At 41.3% G+C, this 26,007-nt stretch overlaps 1 protein-coding gene and 1 non-coding gene across 2 annotated transcripts; one reads left to right on the forward strand and one right to left on the reverse strand.

Annotated features, from left to right (window-relative positions):
• Positions 1 to 2,475: 2,475 nt before the first annotated feature.
• On the reverse strand, positions 2,476 to 2,593 carry LOC132634580 (U5 spliceosomal RNA). The gene has a single exon (XR_009580281.1). It is a non-coding gene; the product is annotated as a U5 spliceosomal RNA (small nuclear RNA).
• A 1,308-nt stretch (positions 2,594 to 3,901) lies between these two features.
• Positions 3,902 to 11,241, forward strand: LOC132630171 (probable pectate lyase 4). The gene is made up of 5 exons (XM_060345750.1): positions 3,902 to 4,401; positions 5,977 to 6,328; positions 6,596 to 6,806; positions 6,915 to 6,983; positions 10,800 to 11,241. The coding sequence occupies exons 1-5, from the start codon at positions 4,140 to 4,142 to the stop codon at positions 11,016 to 11,018; spliced, it is 1,113 nt and encodes a 370-aa protein (XP_060201733.1). The 5' UTR covers positions 3,902 to 4,139; the 3' UTR covers positions 11,019 to 11,241.
• Positions 11,242 to 26,007: the final 14,766 nt, after the last annotated feature.

Genomic DNA, 26,007 nt, shown 5'->3' on the forward strand with positions numbered 1-26,007 from the left:
AGTATTACAATACTCCCTTCCTTATCTGCGCGTTTTTTGGCTGGGTCTGGTCCATTAAGTGGACTGGGCCTGGTCCAATTTTAAGAGAAATGAACATGGCCCTTTTTCCCCATGTATATCACGTATGTATATTTATGTATACTAGATGTATATACGCGTATAGGGGTAGGACGGGTAATTTAACAAAATAGATAAACACTTTAAACAATCAATTATTGACCATAGTACTCAATTACAAACAAATTAGGACGTAACTAATTTCGAAACACTGCTAATAAGCTCAATTTACAAGCTTAGCCTTAATTGGTTCTAATTTTAGATGAGTGTTGCAATTATGGTCCTCTTGTTAACTAATTGCAATAATGTCCTTAGTTAATCTTAATATAATTAATTATTCCAATCATGACCTTATTTATCTAATTAGCCAATTAAAGCTAGATTTGCACTAATGACCTTAATTGGTTTGCTAATAGATTTAGTCATTTCAATTAAGGCCACCGAAAGGCTAATTTTGTAAAACTGACCCCAATTGCCTCAACCATGAATTGGTTGATTCAATTGTGGCCATAATGTAAACAACTAAATAGTCAAACCAGTTTACAACAAAGACCCTCTAACTGATTAACTAATATAATTTTAGCATCAAACAATTATTAATTTCAAACAATTATGTAGACACATAGGATTAAAGATTGAAGAGTAAAATGGTCAATTCTTTCAATTACTCAAGTTCCTTGGATTTAAGGGAATAAATTATTATTTAATTTTGACTTTTGACAATTTAACAATTAAATAAATAATTATTCAAAATTGTTTTGCTTTTGATTAATTCTTATAAAATGTTCCATAAATGTCACAAAGATACCAATTAATTTCTAAATAATTTATGATGTCATAAAAACTTCTTTATCAATTTAAAGGAATAAAATATTGACCTGAACAGTTTATATAAAAATTATTTAAACCATTTAAGTTGCATATCCCATTTTATTTATTATCCAAGGACTCTGAGTGATTAAAATAAATTACGGGAGGTCAAAAATTAGGTGTCAACAAGTCTTAATTGACTTCAAAGCACGAAATTGACTATTTCAATTATGACCACAATTAACAACTAGTTGCTTTTTTCGAAATATAACCAAAATTAATCACATTACAAACAATTTTCAAATATAACCACAACTAAAACATATAGCTAATTATGATTAGTTTTAAATTGTAAATGCAAATTATGGGTATGCAAAATTTGAAATTGAGAGGTAAAAAATGATTATCCATTTAATTAATCAAATTTCTTGAATTAAACGGAGTAAGATATTTGTCAGTTTTACATTAATACTTTAAACAATTAATCAAATAATTAATTTGGAAAAATACTTTAATATCTATGGGAGAATATGCAAAATTCTTAAAATGGCTTACAATATATATTTGAAATTATTTTGCCAAATGGAATGACAAAATATTATCGAAATAATTTTGTAAAAATTATTTTGGTTTATTTAACACATATTCCACTCCGTTTGAGATCCAAGAACTCTGGATAATTAAATAAAATTATTGGAGGGCCAAAATTAGGTGTCAACAAGAACAACATATACTTAAAATTGATTTGCAATCATCTCTTTCTTGATTCGATAAGGAAAAAATAGTATGAATAACTAAAGACAATTGAAATTTGAAAATGCACACATCTAAAAGAGAAAACTTGTAATTTATTCATTTATTAAGCCAAAAATAAATTTTAGCAATATTAGGGTATTACACCTACAGTGGAGACTCCTTTCCAAAGTTAACGAGTTTTCCCATAACGCCACAGGTAATAGTTAGGGGTGTTCGTGGGTCGGTTTGGATCGATTTGGGTTAAAATCAAAATCAAACCAATCTAGTCGGTTTTTAAAATTATTAAAACCAAACCAAATATAATATATCCATCGGTTTGATTCTGTTTGGGTTGATTTTTTAATTTTTAAGAAAACTAACGGTATTTCTCTCTGTCATGTTTTTTCCCTACAATTAGGAGAGATTATTTTTTTTTTTCCAACTTATAATTCGTTATTACCCTGTTTTCTTGCATTATGGAGAAAATTCTTAGTGAAAAAAAGTTTATAAAAAATACAAAAAATAAATCTAGGTATATTTCAAAATTGTTTCTTTTTGAATAAATGAGTTTGAATCCATGAATTTCTTTTAAAATGAGCTTAAGGTATAAAGTTCATTATCCTATTAAAAATAAATAAAATTTTGCTAAAATGTATATAAATTATTTAAAAGTATTTATAATTTTTTTTTTGCTAAAATGTATATAAATTATTTATAAAATTAATATCTTGTATATATATAATTATAAAAAGCATTTATAAAAATTTCAATTAGCACCCTAGTAATAGTTATAAAATTGTGAGATATTCCTAACTATGTTTCCTTTATGAGAAACATACACCAAAGCAGAAGATTTGAAAACTAGAATTGTGGGATTCTCAGTTAAGAGAATTCCCTAAAAAAATTAGCGTATGCCACTAATTGCAGCGCGCACACGGTATTCTTTAGTAAAAGGCGAAAGAATAGTTCGCGTTGTGCTCACTACGTGGCTGCGTGATTTTGCTACAGACAGCACGAGCGCTTCATATAATGCTTGCAGCTGCTCAATTAGTCACTTGTTTCCGATGTGGGATTTTCTATCAAACACGCTTCACAGATAATGCTACCAATATATGGGCTTTGTTGGGCCGAGTCCAATACTCTCAAAACTTCTCTTTCCAATATTATGGACATTTTTTTGTGCGGAATATCCTTCAAAGGCACTGGTCTTTAATTTTTGTCCCTCAAATTGGTGGTTTTTAATTTTTGTCCTTCGCTAAAAATTCTTTGGTTCCGGGTTCAAACTCCCGCTTAGTGAAAAATAAAAATAAAAAATCGCAAGGTAGAGTTTGAATTCACAAGACAGAGTTTCAAACTTTGCCTTAAGGCGGAGTTTTTGAGGCAAACTCTGCCTTAAGGGAGAGTTTTGCCTTCAGGCAGGGCTTATACCTGAAGGCAGAACTCTACCTTATGGTAGAGGTTTGCATTAACGCAATTTTTTATTTTTTTATTCAGTTAAAATTTTGCAAAGTTCTGCCTTAAGGCTTAACTTTTGTCTGAGTTGGCCTAATTTTGCTACGAAACTCTACCTTGCCAATTTGTTTTTTTAATTGAATCGGGGTTTGAACCCAGGACCCTGGAGTAGTAGGAGAATGATAAAATTAAAGACCACCAATTTAAGGGACAAAAAATTAAAGGCCGGTGCCTTTGAAGGGCAATGGTGCAAATGACCCTTAACATTATCTTACTCACCACACCTATTTCAAAACTTATATAATTTTTCACAAAAGCATCACGAGTTACCTAATCTATTGATAATCTTTCACTCATAATACCTTGAAAAATATTATTTGGTTCCATTAGCACAAAACCGACAAATTGACGAAGTTCGAATTGTAGCAATTCAAATGTCCGGAAGAAATGCTGGAGTTTAAACTGATACAATCTAGTACACTATGAACTTTTTTGAAATTTAAACTGTGCCTTCAAGAATTTATCGAACTCCAACACATTGTGCTAGAACTTTAATAGTCAAAATTTTAATTCCAACGCTCCTATCTTGTTTTAGCTAAGGATAATTTTATCCAAATATTATTTCTGCTCTAAAGAGTAGTTGTTTTTCAATTACATTTTAAATGGTGGACAAACATTAACAAAACTATTCAAAAACTGACCATCCAATCCCACTTTTCGAACTTCAAATCTATATCTCAAATTTAAAATTGAAATAATAAACCAATTTGATAAATAAAACACTTATTCAAAATATAATCTCCAAATATCTGTTACAAATATTCCAATCTTATCCGCCAAGTACAGAATATCCATTGATTAGACAAAAAAGTGTTGCACTGACACGGCTTAGACACACCTGGTTGGCCCTGGTGATCTAAGCTACAGTATTCATTTGTGCTGCCAAAAAATTGTGTCGGCAGGTTTCAGTTACTGACAACTAATGCAAAAAAGTTTCAATATTTTTGGCGTTAAACATCATTAAATTCAATAGTAGCAATTAGTAATACAATACAATTAAATTAATCAAGACACTTCTTGATTAAATGGGGAACCACCATGGCCGTTACTCTCATCACAGAAAACACCATCAACAACAAGGCCCCCCATTTCCAGGTCCACCTTATATGTATGGTCCATCCGGTCATTCTGCAACACAGCAAACCAAGAATACAGAGATGGGTTTGAATTTACCTTATGTTAATGTTGACTCTACCTTGCGTGGTCTTGCTGGTCAAGCTGAGGGATTTGGTGGTTCCTCTATTGGTGGACGTGATGGTCATGTTTATCAAGTTGTTAATCTCAATGGTTAGTTTTTGCTTTCTTGTCTTTGTTGTTAAATTATTTGTTGGTTAAATTGTTTGTTGTAATAAGTTACATATGCTTGATCTTGAATGGAATAGTGAGAATTTACATAGTTGATCCAAACTTGTTTGAGACTGAGGTGTAGTTTTCGTCGTTGGTAGTGGTGGTGCCAGAAATTTTACTTACGGGTTCAAAATATGAAAAAGTAAACACATGAACAAGCCAAAGGGGTTCAATGTCTACTATATATATATATATATATATATATATTAAAAATAATTTTAACCATGTATAAACAGTGCAATGTTCCGCCAGAAACCCCCTTGGCCCTTCTTCCCTCCGCCCCTTAAGTGGAACGCTCAATTAATTCATATTGCTGACCCCGACTTGTTTGGGACTTCTTATTTATCAAGTTGTTAATTTTAATGGTTAGTTTGCTTTCTTGTCTTTGTGTCTGGCTTGAGAAGTTGTTTTTGTGTCTTTAATAATTTATGGGTTGAAATTGTTTGTTGTAATAAGTTAAACTATGCTTGACCTTAAATGGAATAATGATGATTTATATAGACTTGTTTGGACTGAGGTGTAGTTAATGCTATTGTTGTTGCTGTAAGTTACACTATGCTTGACCTAAAATGGAACATTGAGGATTCATAGAGCTGACTTCAACTTGTTTGGGACTGAGGCTTAGTTAATGTTATTGTTGTTGTTGTAAGTTACACTATGCTATCTTGAATTGGGAGGGAGATGGTTTTTCTTGAGTAATGGAAAGTGTTTGATTTTGGATTTGATGTTGTCCTTAAGTGGTTTGGCTGGTTAAGAGAAATCTTTTGAATTGGGTTGAACAGCAAGGGCTTTCCATTTCTTTAAGTTATTCTACCTTAATGAAACTTCAATTGATCAATCAATTATGTCTTGATCTTAATTAGCTGTGATTGGCTATTCGAATGCTCATTATTCATTCTGCTCTATTCATGTCCACTTCATCCTTTTGCTAAAATAATTTTCCTTTTAAGGCAGATCAGAATGCTCTATATCTCACGCTTCTCCCAGAAAGTTGTCTAATCTTAACTTGTTGGTATCATCTATATGGATGGCTTTCTTTTATTATGTTGTGTTCTTTCCTAAAATTTTCCCCTTCAAACATATACCCAAGTTTGCATCAAACCAAGAAATTTATTTGAGACAACTTCCCATTTTAGATTTATCTCATCCCTTCTTTCTCCTTCAATCATCATACTGTCACACTTAAAGGCAGGTGACTTAGTGACTATGCACAAAATTCATATAAGGAATTCTGAGACAACTTTAATTACTTATGTCGTATTATTGGACAAAATTCATATCCTTCCTTTTCTTTTGCAATATAAGTTTTCCCATCTGTGGTACTGTCTGAATAGGTTGTACTCTAGGATGAATGTCTGTTGAGCTGAGCTCACTGGATATGTACAAAGCCTCTTGGCTAATATGGCATGTATTAATAAGCATTCTCCCTGGTGGATTTATAATAGTGTGGTTATCATGGATTTTTTGTTGTCTCTGATAATACTATAGGATTTATCTTTTGCATATTTATTGTAGATGATGGGCCAGGATCACTTCGAGATGGATGTCGTAAAAAAGAACCTCTATGGATCATCTTTGAAGTTTCAGGGACCATTGAGCTCCGTTCTTATTTGGCTGTGTCGTCTTTCAAAACTATTGATGGGCGAGGCCAAAAAATAAAACTCACAGGGAAAGGTTTAAGGTTGAAAGAATGTGAACATGTGATCATCTGCAATCTAGAGTTCGAGGGAGGCAGAGGACCTGATGTTGATGGCATTCAGATTAAACCAAAGTCGAGGCATATTTGGATAGATCGTTGCAGCCTTAGCGACTATGACGATGGTTTAATTGACATCACAAGAGAGAGCACAGATATTACTGTTTCTAGGTCAGTTGAACCAGCTTTATCATATGGGCAAGTTACACATTTGGCCAGTCAGCGACAAATAATTACATTTGCTCGCTATTATACAAAAAAATATACACTATTATGTATCAAAAAATGTACATTTTATGTATATTATACACTAATATACAAAAAATATACATTTGGTGGCTATTATTTTGGTCGGCGGCTATTTATGTCAATTTCTCTTATCATATTATCTTATTATGACATCTATTTTTACATCTTGAACCTTCTTTTTGCAACCAGGTGTCACTTTTCAAAGCACGATAAAACAATGCTTATTGGAGCAGATCCTTCTAATTGTGGTGATAGATGTATAAGGGTCACCATTCACCATTGTTTTTTTGATGGAACTAGACAGCGGCATCCTCGTGTTAGGTTTGGCAAAGTACATTTGTACAATAACTACACCAGGAACTGGGGAATTTATGCTGTTTGCGCAAGTGTAGAATCACAGGTCCTCTCTCTCTCATCTTTTTGAAGGATGGGGAAATAGGGTTAATGTAAATTCAGTAATATTTGTCCATGCTGTTGTTGTTGATAACTTAAATATCTCCCATGTCAGATATATTCCCAATGCAACATATATGAAGCTGGACAAAAAAAGGTGGCCTTTAAATATCTCACAGAGAAGGTAAATCTACTAACTAATACTTATTTTACTTTGCAACCAAACACAATGTGATAATCATCTACTGCTTTCTTTTATTCAAAAAATTTCAATTCGTTCTCTTACACAGCAACTTGATTTGCACAGTAGCTTTGAGCAGTCTTCACCTTTAAATTTGACGTGTCCAAAAAATTAGCAGGAAAATTTAAGATAATCCTTCTTCCTGAAGTCCTAACTATCGTAAGAAGAGTGTTATGATAGGTTGATGACCAGGGTAAAGACCGTCGTACTATGAGGTATCCTCCAAGTATTGAAACATGAATATCTAGATTGAGTATTCATCTAAACGATCCCAACTAACTTGGATCGAAGCATAGTTGGTTCATTAATCAAATTAAGTTGAGCTTCAAAAAATTATGCTGATAATTGGTGCTTATTCGAAGGGTTTGGTTGGAAGAACAAAAGACAGCTTTACAAATTAAGAGCTGTCTTTGAAGAAGGAAAGAAATTGATAAGCTTCTTAGTTCTTGATCTCTCTCACGTCCACTTTCTTTACTTCTTTTTTGGATAAGTAAGCAAGATTTTACAGATGCCAGCAGCACTAACGAGGTGCTAGGGTACTAGGGAAGTCGAGTAGGGTATCTGCCTCATGTACGTCAATCATTTGACACCAAAAAGCTAGCCAAAGAACACAAGTAGTGCATTTTTGGAGGATCCGACAGGGGTGGGGCAATATTTCTGGAAAGTCTGAGCAACATAGGAGATAATCTCAAATTTGCCTTCAAAAAGTCTTTAGGTGCCATTCCATCTCTCTTGTCTATGTTTTCATGGGTTACTTGCTTCTTTTATTTTAGGGAAAAGGGTCAAAAATACCCCTCTGTTTTGGGAAAAGGGCTAAAAATATCTTACATTACAAATTTGGGTCAAAAATGCCCCTCCTGTCATTAAACTTTTCAAACATACCCCTGTCTTAACGAAAATTTCCAAAATAAACTGATTTCATTTTTAAACCCGCTCTATTTAAACCCGGCCCAACTAAATAAAAAACTCGTATGTTACCGGCTTCTGTGCCTAGTGGCTCCAAATGTAGGACTCGGGAACAAGTTGGTCGCATATGGGTCTTTTATGTAGTTGGGTTGGGTTTAAATGGAGCGGATTTAAAAATGAAATCGGGTTATTTTGGGGGATTTGAGGATTTCCGTTAAGATAGGGATATATTTGAAAACTTTAATTGCGGGAGGGGTATTTTTGACCCAAATTTATAAAGGAAGATATTTTTAGCCCTTTTCCCAAAGTAGAGGAGCATTTTTTACCCTTGTCCCTTTATTTTCTCTAGTGGATTTTAAATGAATAAAATTGATTACCTTAATGGAAAAGGGAGGGGAGGGGGTGGGGGGTGGGTGGGTTTCTCATTTTTCTCTTGGAACTGACCTTCACATTAATCTGCATTTTGTTCCTCGAAAATGCTTGTGATTGTTTCTTCTGTCAGAGTTGCTCAGAAAACTTTTTTCTTTTTCTTGATTCCATGGTCTTGGTCACTACCCAGTGTAATCCCACAATAGTGGGGTCTGGGGAGGGTAAGATGTACGCAGCCTTACCCCTACCTGGGTAGGGAGGCTGTTTCCGATTGACCCTCGGCAACCCTCCTTTCTCTTGATTCCATACTAAGCACAAATTTGAATTACTTTAAACAAAGTGTTTAGTAGAAAAGAATTGAGGATAAATAAAAGATCAAAAGATGAGGAACAAAAGAAAAAAAAAAAAAAGAGCAACAAGAGCCAGTGGGACTTCGCCGGGGCATAAAGCCTGGTGTAGTGTAAGGGTGGGGCTAGTTATGGCTTAGGAAGGAAGAAAGAATAAAAGAGATCAATGGTGGTGTTTGAGGGATGGGGTTTGTTGGGGTGAAGAGGAAGAAAGGGGAGTAACTTAGGAACGGTTTCAAGGCATGCGGACGATAACTTCACGGAATTGTGGTGCTATGCGCTTGTGAAAGCAATAGACCTGGGGCCTAACTTAGCCGCAAAAGTTAGCTTAAGAGGTGAGAATTGCTCAAGACCATATAAGGAGACCAAATTCTAGCACCCCCGGCATGCCTAGGCCTGCCAACTGGAGCGTGGACAACATAATTTGGAGGCCCATCAGGTAAACCAAGAATTGAGATGGGCTTGGCTCTGATGCCATCTGAAGAAATGGATCATGGCCTAACTCAACCTCAAAAGGCACTTCAAGAGGTAAGGATCGCCCGAGACCATATAAAGTAACTAATTTCCCATCCACCTCTGCAGCACTTCTCCCGTTAAGTTGATTCTTAGAGGCTTTGAAATCCAAACCTACTATGGCAGCCGAACAAAACAAACAGACAACAACTAAGCCTCAATCCAAAGCTACTACTATCATAGCTAAGAAGTAAGAAAATGGGTGAACCTTAAATTCAACTACACTTCAACTACACCGTCCACTTTATGACTCTTAGCTTGTCTATAGTCAAAAGATATAGATTCTGATGATAAAAATTGAGGGTCTTGTAGGTAAAGCTTTGTTGCCGTTCAACGGAAGGTAACTGTACTCTCTTCTCTGGGAATGGATTGTAATAATGAAGCACCTTTGGTTCCAATGAGTCTTTGGGTGCACAACTTTTTGAGATTTTCCTGCTCTTTCTGGCAATTGAAAACGTACATTTACGCTGCCTATCTTTTAGGTGCTTGATGTGCCTAGTCCGATTAGTAATAAAGTCTGGATACATAGAGATAACTTTTTACTTTGGCATCAATAGAATAATCATATATCTAGAACATACAATAATGTATTATATAGCAGGAAAAATAATTTTCTAAATCATCTAATTTGGTAGTGTTTCGTCTTATATCTCTTTATTCTTTTACTTATATTTTATTAGTTTTTGGACTAGCTCAAAAGAAACTTGTCCCCCATTCTTCTCCTTCATCGCTGCTTCTTTTCCAGTGGAGTTATATGCTTATGGTTGCTTGGCAGATTTGGAAAAGTTAAAGAACTTGATGTAAGTTGAGCAAATTCAGCTTTGAGGTCATTCCACATCCTTTTCTTGTCAGACCTAACAAGTGAACCAGCCCAATTTAAGGGTCCATGTAACGTAGTTCGAATCAATTACATGTCCTTGTTTCAAATAAAATTTCTGCTGGCTTTTCCATTTGAGAAAATTAGCGATCAAGCTGGATATGAAGTTATCTTTGTTCCATTCCCATCAATCTCCCTTAAATTTCTTTCGTAATTCTGTATATGCATTTTTAGTTATGCTAGTGAATTCCCTATGTTTCAATGCCCCTCCCTCCAATTGCTTATAAACGCATCTTACTTCACAATATAGAATCAGACATTCAAAAGGTCAAAATGGAACTGTCGGAGCCCAACGATCCCCTTTCCCTACCCCTACCACCACCACCCCACCCCCCGGCCCCCCCAAAAAAAGAAAGAAAGAAAGAAAAATATGAAACAGAAAAAGAGACTTCATTCTTCTCCTTCAATATATGACACATGACTTTTGGTGGTTATCCAGTCTCTATCAGCCAGTTGTATAGGATGCCCATTAGGTTCTTATTAGGGATCTAGATGCTTCATATTTATCTCAAAATAGTTAATGAAAGTGGAAGTCATGTGGAAGAATAATGTGAGGAAAGCTCACGGCACTTTGAAGGACGCCGTGTAAGAAGTCTTTTGTTGCATACTATAAATGACAATTGATTGATGTTTGAAATTTTCTTTTGCTTAAATACGACCAATTCTTATATTGCTATCTTTAATGATCTTCTGGATTTGAAATAGTCTCTTTCACTACCTAACTGGCTCTTTTATTTCATCCTGCAGGCAGCTGACAAGGAGGAAGCATGTACTGGTAGCATTAAATCTGAAGATGACTTGTTTGTTTGTGGAACTCAGGCTGGTTTGTTGTCTACTTACAGCGAAAACAACATCTTCAATCCATTCGAATTCTACCAAACCTGGACTGTTGAACGACCGAGTGATGATCTCAAACACTACCTTCAACATTGTACAGGGTGGCAATGTATCCCACGGCCAAATTGATCAGCCCGTCTCCAGCTGTTTAGAATTACGTAAATGAACAGAGACGATTACTTAAATGTGTATGCATATACTTCTACAAGGTCATTTATCGTCGATTTGTTGTTGCTTTTTGCCGTCTTGCTTTATAGTCTATTATTGTTGCCATTATATCTGTGTAACATAAACTACAATTCGGTGAAGTAAACATGGGCACTCTAAACCTAAATATTGCTAAAATTTCTCATGCTGCAGCCTCTTTTGGTAGGAATTATTGCATATAAACCGGTTATTTTACTCAATGAAGTTGGTAAAATAAGATTTTTGCACTACGTACACCCTACCAAAAAGCCACATGTAGTGGGTAAATAATACACCAATTCAATTTAGCTTACCATGATTAAGTGATTCAATGAAGTGAAAATATGAATTAATTAATCATAGTTACGTAATATAAATGTATTCGCAAATATGTATCATGTATTTAATATAATATTGGTTTTGTATTAATACCCGGTGCAAATAAATTTCTATCACATATTATACATTTATTGGTTTATATTTTTATAATTAAAAAAAACACTCTTTTCGAATTGACTGCATCTAAATTTTGGATTCGATCGAGTAGGTTTTCAAATTTCCCTGTCCAAGTGGTGTAGGGATTAAATGAGGTTTGGCAAAATGCCAAAAATTATTTGTGTGACCGGTACTGCTACTCTCTTTACAAGAACAGGTCTTTTCCAATTTATGGCATATGCTAACAATTCTGATGACGCAACTCATAATTATCATTGATGTGAAGCTTACATGTTCCAAATACAAAAATTCAATAATATTCAAAATAATGAAATAATAAATGCGATAAAAAGAACACTTTTCGTATTCTTGTGAAGAAGTATAGGAGCCCCTGATCAGTCTCTCCGCGTGTTCTTTATATGGACATTCGAGGCCAAGAGTTCATTCTCTTGAATTGTACTAGAGAAAATTTAATTCCACGAGAGATTGAACAAAAGACTGTTGAATTAGGTTATTTCTTGTGTGTATCATGAATTGAAATATTTTGAGAAATTGAGAACCAAAACGTTCATTCAATTATGAAAAACGTATATGAAAACCAAATATACGAAAGAACTATAAAACTTATGTCGTGGAAGCTGACATCAGGCTATTGGCCTTTAATCCCCATCTTCCCTCGTAGAGCAGCATTTTTTTCTTTCCGATTAAAGATAATGTTTATGACAACCATAAATATGAAAGAACAATGAAACAGAACTCTTTTTGTGATCTTTATGCATTATATCCTCCGGAAATCGAAACAGGCTCCTCGAAAATTCTTGACCTTGTTTACCCCGAATTTGGATAATCAATTGAATTTGTGAGTGGGTATAAGATGCGTGGTTAAGCCTCAATCTACTTGATAAAAGAAAGGTATAAATATAGATATGATGCGACGAAAGCAATGATAATCGGTGGTTTGCTATATATTTGTGTGTTTCACTAATGTGTGAATGTCATTCGATTGAAGTAATGCAAGAAATAACACAACAAATGTGACCGAAATCAGGTGTTTGAGAGAGATCTTGTGTATATATTGCTATTACAAAGTGTGTTTGACAAGTGTAAGCCAACCTCTACAAAGGAGAGGGATGAGCTCTATTTATAGTGTTGCCTCTATGGGTTTCATACAATACAAATCATTAAAAAACAAGAGGAAGGACAGCTCTGAGTGGGTTAGGTTGACCGTACGGTCTGACACACGCATGGTTAGTGGTTGACCATGACAGGACGCTACCGACGCGTAGCTCACGCGCAACGGCTCTACCGGACCAATAGCCACGGATATTGGGACTAACGGCCTCGACCGACCGATGATGAAGAAGCCGGACCAATCGGCCCCTCGCTTGGCTCCGGTCCGGGCGATCCTCCGGTCCGACCGTTCCTCCGGTTCAGAATGAAAATCTTCATCTATGTTCTTGTGACCTCCTTCCTTCTGTTCCCCGTATCACCGGTTTTGACTTATACCCGATTTTTACCGTATACAGATAGTCCCCACAATTCCCGGGTCACCGATCTATCGGGGTAATCGGGAAGTGGATGAATCACGAAATCGGTGACCCCGTTAGCTCGTTGTTATCTATTCATTTTGGCGGGAGCGGTTGCGTCACAACTCCCTTTTCAGCGGCCACGTGTCCTGTCCCGGATGGTCCTCTCTGACAACCGTCGCACGCACGTCGTTTCGAGTCACTTCTCATTAATTATGGGGGCACGTGGCACTCCCGGATTGGCCGAAAACCGTAACCGCAAAAACTCCCAAAACTATAAAACGTCCTCTTAACCCTTCATTTCTCCATTTCAGCACCCTTCAAATCTTCAACCTATTTCCTCTCTGCTTTAGATTTCTGCTCTTCGCTTATTCCTTTTCATCACATCTGCTCTCCTTCCAGATCGAGTTTGTTGCTAATTCGTTGTCTACTCTACGCAAAAGGAGACAATTCTGCTCCATTCTCTACACTGAACTGCTGTTGTCCACCATTGATTCTCGTTTTCTGAGTTCTTCCACATTGTCTGTTCCTCTATTGCCCTCTGTTTTCTGTAGCCCCTCTTTTGAATCTATTCAACTTCTTCTTTTCACATTTCGAAATGTCTGAAACCACTTCCCATGACATTCCCTCGGTTTCATCCCCAGGAACCAAGACCGTATCTCCGGTTAAAGCAAAGAGCTCCTTCGAGCCTATATCCTCGGATATTATACCGGCCAAATTCAACTTCAGCAAAGACCTCGAGGTTGAAAAACCTTCGTCGGTGGCTGACAGGGGATTCGATGTGAGGCGATACCCCTCCTCCATTACCAAGGATAAGCTCGACCTGGTCCGGGCTGACTGCGGGTGGAATACACGTTCGGTTCAGTTACCGACCATCGGAAAGGCTTTTTGAACGTTTACACCTACCCCTTCACTCTCAAACTCGACCCTCCGATCGACCCGGTCATCCTAGACATGTGTCGGACATACGGTGTGATCTTGGCCCAAATCGGCCCGATTGTTTGGAGGGTCATGGCGTGTCTTCGGCTACTGGCCAATAATGCCGAGAAAGAGTTCACGTTGGCCCACTTTATACGTCTATACTCCCCGAGGCTATTCCGGGGCGGCGTGATAAAATTAGCAAAACGCAGCCGGAACCCCTTTTTTTTTAAGATGGATGAAGACAGGGACCGAGGCTGGTTGGAATGGTTCGTCCGAGTGAGGACCTCGGACATCATTTCGAATGATTTCATGCCTTTCCCGGAAGAGTGGAATAACAAGCGTAAGCCTGAACTTCGAGTTATTGCCTTTGTATGTTTTGTCATTCTTCGGTCTTATTTTCTCACTGCTTTTCTTATTTTTATTAGCCAACGGATACATTCCTCCGGCCGTCCGTAACCTAAATGAATGGGTCACGTCGCTCCTCAGCCAGTATGACCATGACAACCGGACATGGGCCCACCTATCATGCGGCCGATGGGTCGCCCAAAACCACGGTAATGCTTTGCTTTTACCTGTGTTCACTGCATTTTTCATTATCCGTACTCATTGTTCCTTCGACTTTCAGGCTTGCCCAAGGGCTCGGTGGATCCAAGACCGGAGTCGGGCGCCGAACCCACCGCGTCGGCATCTGAGTTCGACTCAGCGGGTGCGTCCCGTGCCCTTGCTGCTGCTGCTGCTAAAAGAAAGAGGCCCTCGGATAGAGGGCAAAAGTCGAAAAAGAGGGCGAGGAGCATCGCCCGGACCTCACGGGATGAAGCAGAGCCCGACATCATTATTCGGAGAGTTGATGCTGATTCCCCCGTTGCTCTGATCCCTGCGGAGGCTGTTGCCATTTCACCTCTTCCTTCCGCTGCTGAAGGACTCCTGGTTCCGGTCTCACAAACAGGTGCGGAAGAAATTCTTTCCCCGGCTCCTCTAAGGTCGATTGACTTTGTCGACATTACAGGTGAAACTTCTTTTGAAGAAGCTCCCCTGCAAAGGATAAGGAGGTCCGGGGAGGCGGCCGCTGCTGAACTCGGTCAAAAGACCTGGCCAGAACCGGAGATCGAAGTCCCCGTTGACCTTGATCTGACGCCCGAGCATGAACCTACTGCAACTGCAGAACCCCCGAGCTTTGCCGAAGATATTGAGGCTGCACCAAGTTCCTCTACTCCGGCTCCGAGGCCTGATGTGTTTGACAATATGTTCTCGGGCACCCCTCCCGCTACCGGCGAAGCTGCGGGATTCGGGCATCTCCCTATCCCTCGGGCCACGAGGTCGGCCAACCGGTCCTCCGAATCTGGGGCCAGTGACATCTTGGTGCGTATTTTTCCGGCGCCGAGCGTGGAACCGAGGAGAACCAAATCGGTCGTGGTCACCGTCCCCGAGGACTGCAGCTTCCTTTCTCGCCCGGTGGGCATAGCGAGTTACCTGAGGCCTCTTGTCTCAGATTCGGACAAGCGAAAGATGACCGGGGTCACCTGGCAATGCCTTATCAACGAGGGTATGCATGCGGGCAACCGGGTAGGATTTTAAGCCGTCTCTGCACACCTTTACTAAGAATTTTAACCCTGTCTCGTTCAAATTTTTAACTTGCTTTCTTTTGCAGAGTGTGGTGCTTGTCAACGAGGCCTTCGTCCGCGCCCAGCAGGAGATGGATGATCTTAAGGGCCAATTAGACGCCCAGGGCCGGGAAACGGAGAAGTATGTGCATCTTCTTCGGGAGAAGGAGGAGGAGCTGAGTCGAGCAGTCGCTCTTTACAATGTTCAGCCCGAGCTTGACGCAGCGAAGGCCGAGAACCGTCAGCTTTGGAGTGAGCTGGTCGCCATGACCGAATACAATCGGAGCCTCGAAGCTGAGAATATCGGCCTTAACCGGGATAACGCTCAAATTTCCTCGAGGCTCGGTGAGCTTGAGACCGCTTTCTCCCAGCTCCGGGAGGAGCTGGATCTGGTGAAGTCGGATGCTTCCAGCTTGGCCGAGAGGAACCGGGTCCTCGAATCTAAGAGTGCCCGGTATGAGGAGCGTGCTAGGGTGTTCGAAGAGAAAGCGGAGAGTAGGGCCCGGATATACGATGACCTGAAGAACGAACTTAAGGTAACGACCGATGCAAATGACACCTTCCAGACCGAGCTTCAATTGGCCATCCAGATGCAGAATGTTCTTGGGGAGGCTCGGGATGCCCTAGCAGCGAAGTTGGCCCAGGCCGAGGCTGATTTGGACGAGGCTCTGAAGAGTGTCGAGGCCGCCGAGGCTCAGACTACTATTGTTGCTGAATACGAGAAGTGGAAGTCTCGGAGGATTACTCTCGAGCAAGCCGAGCATGGCTTCACCGATCTTCCGGCCCTTATTGCCAAGGCTAAAAGGGTCGAAGGAGAGGCTAAGGATACTCTTGGTTCTGACTCCGATGACTCCGAGCGGACAGAGTCTGAGCGCTCCGGTTCCAGCCATTCCAAGTAGATTAGGGCCTGAACTTGGCTTTTATTTTATTTTTTGCCTCTGTGGGACTTTGATTTTTCGATGTAAAAAACATCCCTTTGTGTAAATGAAAAATGCCTCTTTCTGGTTTCCTTGTTTGAATGTTTGACATTACTTTTGCCGGAAGTGTTGGTCCGTTTCGAGGGCGAGCTGGCTCGTGGTTGTTAGTTCACCGTACCCGTAGGACTTACCCGATGCGTTGTGAATTCAGATGTCTCCGAAACACGATAGGCATTTCCTTAGGGCCGGTATTTTTTTGGCAATATTTTAGGGCCGGTATTTCTTCGGCCTTGGCTAAATTTTGGCTCAGATCATTATGAACTCGTTGCCTTAGTCAAATTTTTTATTCTTACCTGGCTCGGTTCGCTATGACCTCGTTGCCTTTGTCGAATTTCGACCATTGTGCCCGGTATAGGGCGTGCGAATGAAGCAGTGTCGAAATACGACTGTTATCACCGGGATAACGCCCATTTACTTGCCAAATATTTGTTCACATGATAATTTTCATTCCTTTTGCCTTTGTCGTAGCAAATACTAAATGGGACACGATTCATTATGATCGTTTGGTCCTTACATCGAAGGCTATGGCCGATGGCCGTGATAATTTTGCCTTGGCAAGTGTTGAGTTTCTTCGTCTTCTTTGACCGGGGTGATCTTCGATGTGGGCATAGTATTCCCCTAGCACTTATCCGAGCTGCAAGGTCGGGTGAGTGCTATTAAGTCCCCACTCGGAGGGCGTGACCTCGCTGGCCCGGGCGTTCACCCTTTATTTTTGTCAAGTAACACGTTGTACTGGTTGTCTCATTAAAAACCTTGTCGGAAAACCCATTTTGGGACAAAACCGTACTAAGGAAAAAAGTGTAACACGTGTTTTCAGGCCTAAACTCTAATTTTATCCCGTTCTTGACTCCCTGCAAAAGACAAAGGTTAACAGGAGAACACGGGGAGCCCATACCTTAGCAGTAATATCTTTTCAGATGAGCCATATTCCAGTTATTACGCAACCGCTGCCCGTCCATGGACTCCAACTGGTACGACCCCTTGCCCGTTATCCCGGTTATCTTATACGGGCCTTCCCAGTTTGGACCCAACTTTCCCTCGTTGGGGTTCTTGGTGTGTAAGGTAACTTTTCGAAGCACCAATTCCCCGACTTGGAAGTGTCGAAAATTGGCTCTTCGATTGTAGTATCTTTCCATTCTCTGTTTCTGGGCTGCAATACGGACCAACGCGTTTTCTCGTAGTTCATCTGTGAGGTCGAGCTTCACAGCCATGGCCTCCTCGTTTGATTCCTCGGTGGTATACCTGAACCGGAGAGTTGGTTCGCCAGCTTCCATAGGGATAAGGGCTTCGGCCCCGTAAACCAATGAGAATGGGGTCTCCCTCGTGCTTGATTTGGACGTGGTTCTGTAAGCCCACAACACTTCCGGCAATATTTCTCTCCAATGGTGCTTTGATGCTTCAAGTCTTTTCCTCAGATTTTGGATTATCGTCTTGTTGGTGGATTCCGCCTGCCCGTTTGCACACGGGTGATACGGGGTTGATACAATTTTCTTGATTTTCAATCCCTCGAGGAAATTGCTAACCTTGGCACCCACGAACTGAGGGCCGTTATCACAAGTTATCTCGGCGGGGATGCCGAAATGACAGATGATGTGATCCCATATGAAGTCAATGACTTCCTTTTCTCTGATTTTTTCAAAGGTCTGCGCTTCCACCCACTTAGAGAAATAATCAGTCATAAACAAAATGAATCGAGCCTTACCTGGTGCCCAGGGTAACGGGCCCACGATGTCCATTCCCCACTTCATGAAAGGCCAATGTGAGACCACCGAATGGAGAAACTCTCCGGGCTGGTGAATCATCGGAGCCTGTTTCTGACACCCGTCACATTTTCGGACAAAAATTTTCGAGTCTTCGTCTATCCGGTTCTAGTAATAACCGGCCCTGATAATTTTTCGGACCAGAGCTTTCGCACCGGAGTGGTTGCCACAAGTTCCTTCGTGTACCTCTCTCATCACGTATTTCATTTCACCGGGGCCCAAACACTTAGCCAGGGGGCCGAGGAAAGAGCGTCGATACAATTGGCCTTTTACCAAGCAAAAGCGGGCGGCCTTGGTCCTTAGTGACCGTGATTCCTTTGGGTCGTTTGGGAGCTTACCATCACGCAAGTAGTCGATGAATTTGTTGCGCCAATCCCAAGTTAAACCCATAGTGTTTATTTCAGCGTGTCCGTTTTCTATGGCAGTGTTTGACAAGTGCACCGTCGCCCCGGGGTTGATTTCCTCCCCTTCGACTGAGGATCCCAAATTTGCCAATGCATCGGCCTCGCTGTTCTGCTCCCTCGGTATATGCTGCATGGTCCATTCTCTAAATCGATGAAGTACCACTTGGGTTTTTTCATGATACCTCTGCATCCGTTCGTCTTTGACCTCGAAGACGTCGTTCACCTGGTTCACGACCAAAAGCGAATCACATTTTGGCTTGATTATTTCGGCCCCCATACTTCGAGCCAATTCCAAACCTGCAATCATAGCCTTATACTCGGCTTTATTGTTAGTCAATTTAGCAGTTCTAATGGACTGTCGAATGGCATCCCCGGCCGGGGTCCTAAGGACGATCCTTAGCCCGGAACCTTTGAGGTTCGACGCTCCGTCCGTATGTAGAGACCAAACGCCCGAGGCCTTTCCCGAGGTCAGCAGAAGCTCTCTCTCGACCTCGGGGATCATAGCCGGGGTAAAATCTGCCACGAAATCGGCCAAGATCTGGAATTTGATGGCCATTCGAGGTTTATTCTCGATATCATAACCGTTAATTTCTACAGCCCATTTGGTTAACCTACCGGACAATTCCGGTTTATGCATGATATTTTTCAGAGGGTAAGTAGTTACTACACATATGGGATGACATTGAAAATAGGGCTTGTGTTACGTCCCGTATTTTTATACATTGGAACAACCCGGATTAACTATGATAATTTAAGGCCAAGATTATTCCGGGATTTGAAGTCGGGACTTTTGACCATTTGATTTTAATTTGAGATATAAGTCATGTATGAAATTGATGGCATTGAACACTTAGGGAAAATTGGGACTACAATTCATAAAATTGGAATTAAAATGTTGTGCAAAAAAAAAAAAATTCCTTGGTGGCCATGTAAATGGGAATTGGTCCCACACATTGTGTGGCCAATTTTAATTGGTCCACCCCATGTGTGGGCCATGGACACTTGGACAATATTCATATAAGCACAAAAGATGACCAAGTAGTCATCTTTTCTACCATTCCATCAAAAAAAAAAAGAGCAAGAAGTTGAAGAACAACTTCAACCACACGGCCAAGAACAAAAAAAAAAAAACAAATCCAATTCAAGCCATCCCAAAATTATTTCTTTGGTGTAAACCCACTATTTTGAGGTCCCTAAGTAGTGTGGAAGTGTTGTTGGGGCGATCAAATCATCCGTTTGGCAAGATCACAAACCCTAACTATTTGTGGGATTGAAGAAGAAAGGTAAGAATTTCTCTTGTTTTATGAGTTGTGAGTGTTATATGCTTGTTGCAGTATGTTAATATGGGTGAAATTTGTGAGATATGGTGGGTTTGAAGTTAGCCGTGTAAATGGGTATTTTGATTGGGTGTTGAATAAATTCCTTGCAGCGAGTTAAATTGTTGTAGTGTGTAGGATGGCTAAGAATCATCAATATATGTATATGTGTAGTGATAGATGAATATGGGTCATGCTATATGCCAAAGAACACTAATGTCGCTTAGCGTTTTAATGGTTGTTGTGATGACTTTTATGTTGGAAATGAGAGTTTAATGTCCCAAAATGATATGGTGAATTGTTGCGGACTGATTTGAGGCTTATTGTGCGTTTGACGTAATTTGTATATTTATGAGAATTATATCGTTACATTGTGGATTGTTGACACAAATCATGAATAGAAGTTGAGAAGTGTGGCATAGGGGGTTGCTCTCGGTTTGGGGCTGTTTTCGGCCACATTGGATTAAATTATTGGATTGTTGGAAAAATTATGTAAACTGTTTAGAAAGTTCTTGAATGTTGTTGGTAAGAATTCGGGTTGACAATTGAATGTATGAGCTATATTGTGGCTTGAATGTAAGCCGTTGAAACGAATAGTTGGAAAGTTGTTGAATGATGTAAAAGAAAGTTACTATTGTTATTTTGCCTTTCGAATTGATTATCGATGTTGCTAGGTTGGTTGTTGTTGTTGTTGTTGTTGTTGTTGATTTTGAGCGAGTTAAATTCTCGGGATGGCCTATTTATAGGGGAAATGCTGCCGAATTTTCTGTAAAATTTAATGAATAGTTGGAATGAATGGCTTAAGTGCCCTTAGCTAATGTTTGGTATTCGTTGGCGTATTTGTAGACCTTGGGGAGCCCGAGGCGTAGATTTGGATTAGCTTTAGAATCCTCCTTCTTCGGCATGCCTTAGTTAAACTAGGCTATGATATAAGCCTCGAGGAAACTCTATTCTCACAATCCGAGCATGTTTATGAATCGCATTTGTTCTTTGGCATCCTTGCCTTGTCATGGCAAAACATTGATCCTTATGTTCTTGGAATCCATAATTTGTAAAGATTACATGAAAGCTGATTTTTGTTTTAAAGTTCATTCTTTAGCGATTTCAAAACTTCAAACGCCCATAATTTCCTCAGAAAAGCTCGGATTGCTTTGAAATTTTCGTAGGAGTTTGTATGATATAAAATGAGTATGTTTTTCATAGACGGGCTCAGTTCGGGTCTATACTCATCCGTGGGTCCCGCGACGCCCTTTATGTAAATTCGACAACTTTGAATCAAAAAGTGATAATTATCATTCCGATTTCGAATATGACTATTTTACTTATCCTTCGGATTTATAATAATGATTTTATGCATATGATTCCTCACTACTCCGCTCGTGCCTACTATGATATCGTTCGCCGGTTCCCGGGCCGGTTCTGTTGTCGTGCGCTTTTTGATACATTCCGGTGTTATGCTGTGTTTATGGTTCACCGTGCTCCTCGCTCGAGGGCCGGGTTCCACTTATGTTTGGCGTTATGCTGTGTTGTGATGTGTGACGGGGATTCGGAGATTTGAAACTTTCTGGTGTTATGCTGTGTTGTGGCGCCATCGACAGGCGGGCGACCACATTTTCCAGTGCCCTATGCATAATTTATACTTTGGAAATAAACATTTTGATATGTATTATTTTCTATATATCTGATTCGATTATTATTCAGATTTATTTCTGTACCTTCTGCTTTGCATACTCAGTACATATTTCGTACTGACCCCCTTCTCCGGGGGCTGCGTTTCATGCCCGCAGGTACAGACGCACAGCCTGGTGATCCACCTGTTTAGGACACCCTTTCTGCTATTCGGAGTGCTCCTCTCTTTCCGGAGCTTATACTTTTGGTATATATATTTATTAGTGCATTTGTATATATTCGTTCATGGGTACGGCGGGGCCCTGTCCCGTCATATGATTCTGTCGGTCTGTTTAGAGGTCTGTGGACATGTTTGTGGGTTAGGGTCTTTCTGTATGAATGTATGTACATGTCGTTTGGGCGATCACATACGCCGAGGCGGCCGGTCCGCATATGTTGTTTGGGCGACCCTATACGCCGAGGCGGCCGGTCCGCATATGTTTATATATTGCTTGGTTAGCCATGTGTGGCTTTCGTTGGTATTTTCTGCGTGCAGGGTATATTGGATAGTCCGTAAAACAAAGGAAACTCTGCCGAAATTTTTCTGGAAATTACTTAAATTTGAAATAAAGCCTTGTCGGCTTTCGCCATATACTAGAATGAGTTGATAGAATTTGAGATAATATTTAATAGAGGGGTTCGGGTGCCCAGATCGGGCACTAGTCACGGCCTACGGGGTTGGGTCGTGACAGAAGTGGTATCAGAGCGGTTTGTCCTCGGAGTGTCCACAGATCGTGTCTAGTAGAGTCTTGTTTATCGGTGTGTTGTGCACCACATCTATAAACAGGAGGCTACAGGACATTTAGGATGTTGTCTTTTCTTCTGATCTTAGATCGTGCGATAGAACTGTGCTATTAGGATGATTCTGTTTTGATCTGTTGTTGTTTTTCTTTCAGTGATGCCTCCGAAAAAGGCGACGGCCGCCCAGAAGAAAAAGGGCGTAGTAGGAGAGACCAGCCGGGCTCAGAAGGGTACTCGGACCCTTGCTCAGATGATGCGTGATATTACGTCCCGGCCAGCCGACTCTGCTACGTCTTCATCGTCAGAGGAGTCTGGAGAAGCTTCACCATTAGCTCCAGGGGCTTCAGCTCCCGCGCCTCCAGCTCCTCAGCAAGGGGCGGAGGACAGGACACTGAGAGAGGCTGTGCAGTTATTGACCACTCTGGTAGCGGGACAGGCTCGCAGACGCGGGCGGAGAGATGATGATGATGACGATAGGCGTGACAGCCTGAGGGTTCGAGAGTTTCTATTATGTGGCCCTCCAGAGTTTTACGGGTCTAAGCCCGACGAGGACCCCCATGACTTTATTCGGGGGATGCGGCGCTCACTAGATTTGGTCAGGGCTTCAGAGACTGAGTCTGTTGAGTTGGCTTCGCATAGACTACGGGATGTTGCTGCTCACTGGTATGAGTCATGGGAGCTATCCAGGGGTGAGGGTGCTACCCCAGCTACTTGGGACGAGTTCGTGACTGCTTTCACTCACCACTTTTTGCCCCCAGAGTTACGGCGGGCGCGGGTTGACCGATTTTTGCATCTGCAGCAGAGGGGTCGGAGCGTCCGTGAGTATAATATGGAGTTTGATTCTTTGGCCCGGTATGCACCTGCCATAGTAGCAGATATGGCCGATCGGATGCACAGATACGTGATGGGGTTAGACCGCTATTTGATTGATGGCTGTATGGCGGTGGCATTGCAGGCAGACATGGATATTGCCCGACTACAGGCTTATGCCCTGGGTATGGAGGACCGACATAGAGCTGATTATTCTAGCAGAGATCGGGACAGGAGGCCGCCCAAGAGGGCCAGATTCGCAGGTTATTCTGGAGATTCTCGAGGCGGACAACCTCAGCAGCAGCAGTCAGGCAGACATCCTCCTCCGTCAGGCCGGGGTACACCCCCACAGTTTACCGGCAGGAGATCTGAGGGTGCCAGATATTCAGGGGCAGGCCCGAGCTCCAGGGCTTCAGGTTCACAGTTGGACAGAGGTTCCAGCAGTCAGATGAGGCCACCCAGACCTTTGTGTTCCTACTGTGGGAGACAGCACCCGGGAGAGTGTTTCCGAGCTACGGGTGCATGCTTTGTGTGCGGCCGTCAGGGCCATCAGATGAGAGACTGTCCGGCTAGAGGTGGTACAGGCAGTTCAGCTCAGTCTACCGGGTCAGCCGGTGGTTCATCTTCAGCCTCGGTAGCGATGCGCCCTGCGGGGCGAGGTACTCCAGCACCAGCAGGCCGCGGCAGGGGTCGTGGCGGAGCTTCGGGTTCTAGCGGTCCTTCGAACCGCATTTATGCCTTAGCCAGCAGACAGGACCAGGAGGCTTCGCCTAATGTCGTCACAGGTATATTACTGGTTTTCTCTCGTGATGTGTATGCATTGATTGATCCTGGTTCTACATTATCATTTATATCTCCACTCGTTGCTGATAAAATTAGGATAGAATCCAAATCGATAGAGCCTTTTGAGGTAGCTACACCAGTAGGGGATTCTGTTATAGCCAGTCAGATTTATAGAGATTGTTCCGTGATTATCTGTGGCCGCTGCACTAAGGCGGATTTGGTAGAGTTAGATATGATCGAGTTTGACGTGATTATGGGTATGGATTGGCTAGCTTCTTGCTATGCTAATGTTGATTGTCAAAAGAAGATAGTCCGATTCCAATTCCCAGGGGAGCCAGTTATAGAGTGGGCAGGTAATACAGTATCGCTGAGGGGTAAGTTTATTTCATACCTCAAGGCTGAGAAAATGATCAGAAAGGGGTATATTTATCATCTGGTCCGTGTTCATGATTTAGAGGCAGAGGCACCGACTCTTCAGTCAGTCCCAGTGGTTAATGAATTTGTAGATGTATTCCCAGATGAGCTTCCGGGTCTTCCTCCCGAACGGGAGATAGAGTTTGCTATTGATCTGTTGCCAGACACTCAGCCTATCTCTATTCCTCCGTACAGAATGGCATCTGCAGAACTGAAAGAATTGAAAGAGCAGCTGAGAGATTTATTGGAGAAGGGTTTCATTCGGCCTAGTGCGTCACCCTGGGGAGCTCCGGTATTATTTGTGAGGAAGAAAGACGGCTCGCTGCGGATGTGCATTGATTATCGGCAGTTGAATAAGGTAACCATCAAGAATAAATATCCCCTCCCCAGGATTGATGATTTGTTTGATCAGCTGCAGGGTGCGAGGTACTTCTCGAAGATAGACCTGCGATCGGGTTACCATCAGGTACGGGTACGAGAGGCTGATATTCCCAAGACAACATTCAGGACCCGATATGGGCACTATGAGTTCAGAGTTATGTCTTTTGGGCTGACAAATGCCCCAGCAGTATTTATGGACCTGATGAATCGGGTATTCAGACCGTTCTTAGATATGTTTGTGATCGTATTTATCGATGATATTCTGGTTTATTCTCGGTCAGAGGCAAAGCATGCGGACCATTTGAGGACGGTACTTGGCACACTTCGGCACTAGGAATTATATGCTAAATTTTCTAAGTGTGAATTCTGGTTATCTTCAGTGGCATTTCTGGGACATATTATTGGGGCTGATGGCGTCCGGGTGGATACCCAGAAGATCGAGGCCGTAAAGAATTGGCCTAGACCTACGACGCCGACAGAGGTGCGTAGCTTTCTAGGATTGGCTGGTTATTATCGGAGATTCGTGTAGAAGTTTGCTTCCATTTCAGCGCCTTTGACAAGGCTGACTCAGAAGGGAGCTAAGTTTCAGTGGTCAGATGCTTGCGAGCGTAGCTTCCAGTTGCTGAAAGAGAAGTTGACTACGGCTCCAGTCCTGACTCTTCCGGAGGGTCCAGATGGGTATGTGATTTATTGTGATGCCTCTGGTATTGGTTTGGGATGTGTGTTGATGCAGCACGGCAGGGTGATAGCTTATGCTTCCCGGCAGCTCAGAAAACATGAAAAGAATTATCCTACTCACGATTTGGAGCTGGCCGCGGTCATTCATGCTTTGAAGATGTGGAGACATTATTTATATGGGGTTCACGTTGACATTTATACAGATCATAAGAGCCTTCAGTACATCTTTAGGCAAAAGGAGCTGAACTTGCGGCAGCGGAGGTGGTTAGAGTTGCTCAAAGATTATGATGTTGACATTCTCTACCATCCTGGGAAAGCTAATGTTGTGGCGGATGCACTCAGCCGCAAGTCTATGGGAAGCCTAGCAGACGTGCCATCAGAGAGTAAAGAAATGGTTCGCGATATTCATCAGTTGGCTAGTCTTGGAGTTCGCTTGGCTGCTTCTGGAGATGTTGGGGTTTCTGTTCGAGGTATTGCTGAGTCCTCTATTACAGAAGATATTAAGCGGCATCAGTAT

The sequence above is a fragment of the Lycium barbarum genome, chromosome 3 (assembly GCF_019175385.1).
Source record: "Lycium barbarum isolate Lr01 chromosome 3, ASM1917538v2, whole genome shotgun sequence".
NCBI classification, from domain to species: Eukaryota; Viridiplantae; Streptophyta; class Magnoliopsida; order Solanales; family Solanaceae; genus Lycium; species Lycium barbarum.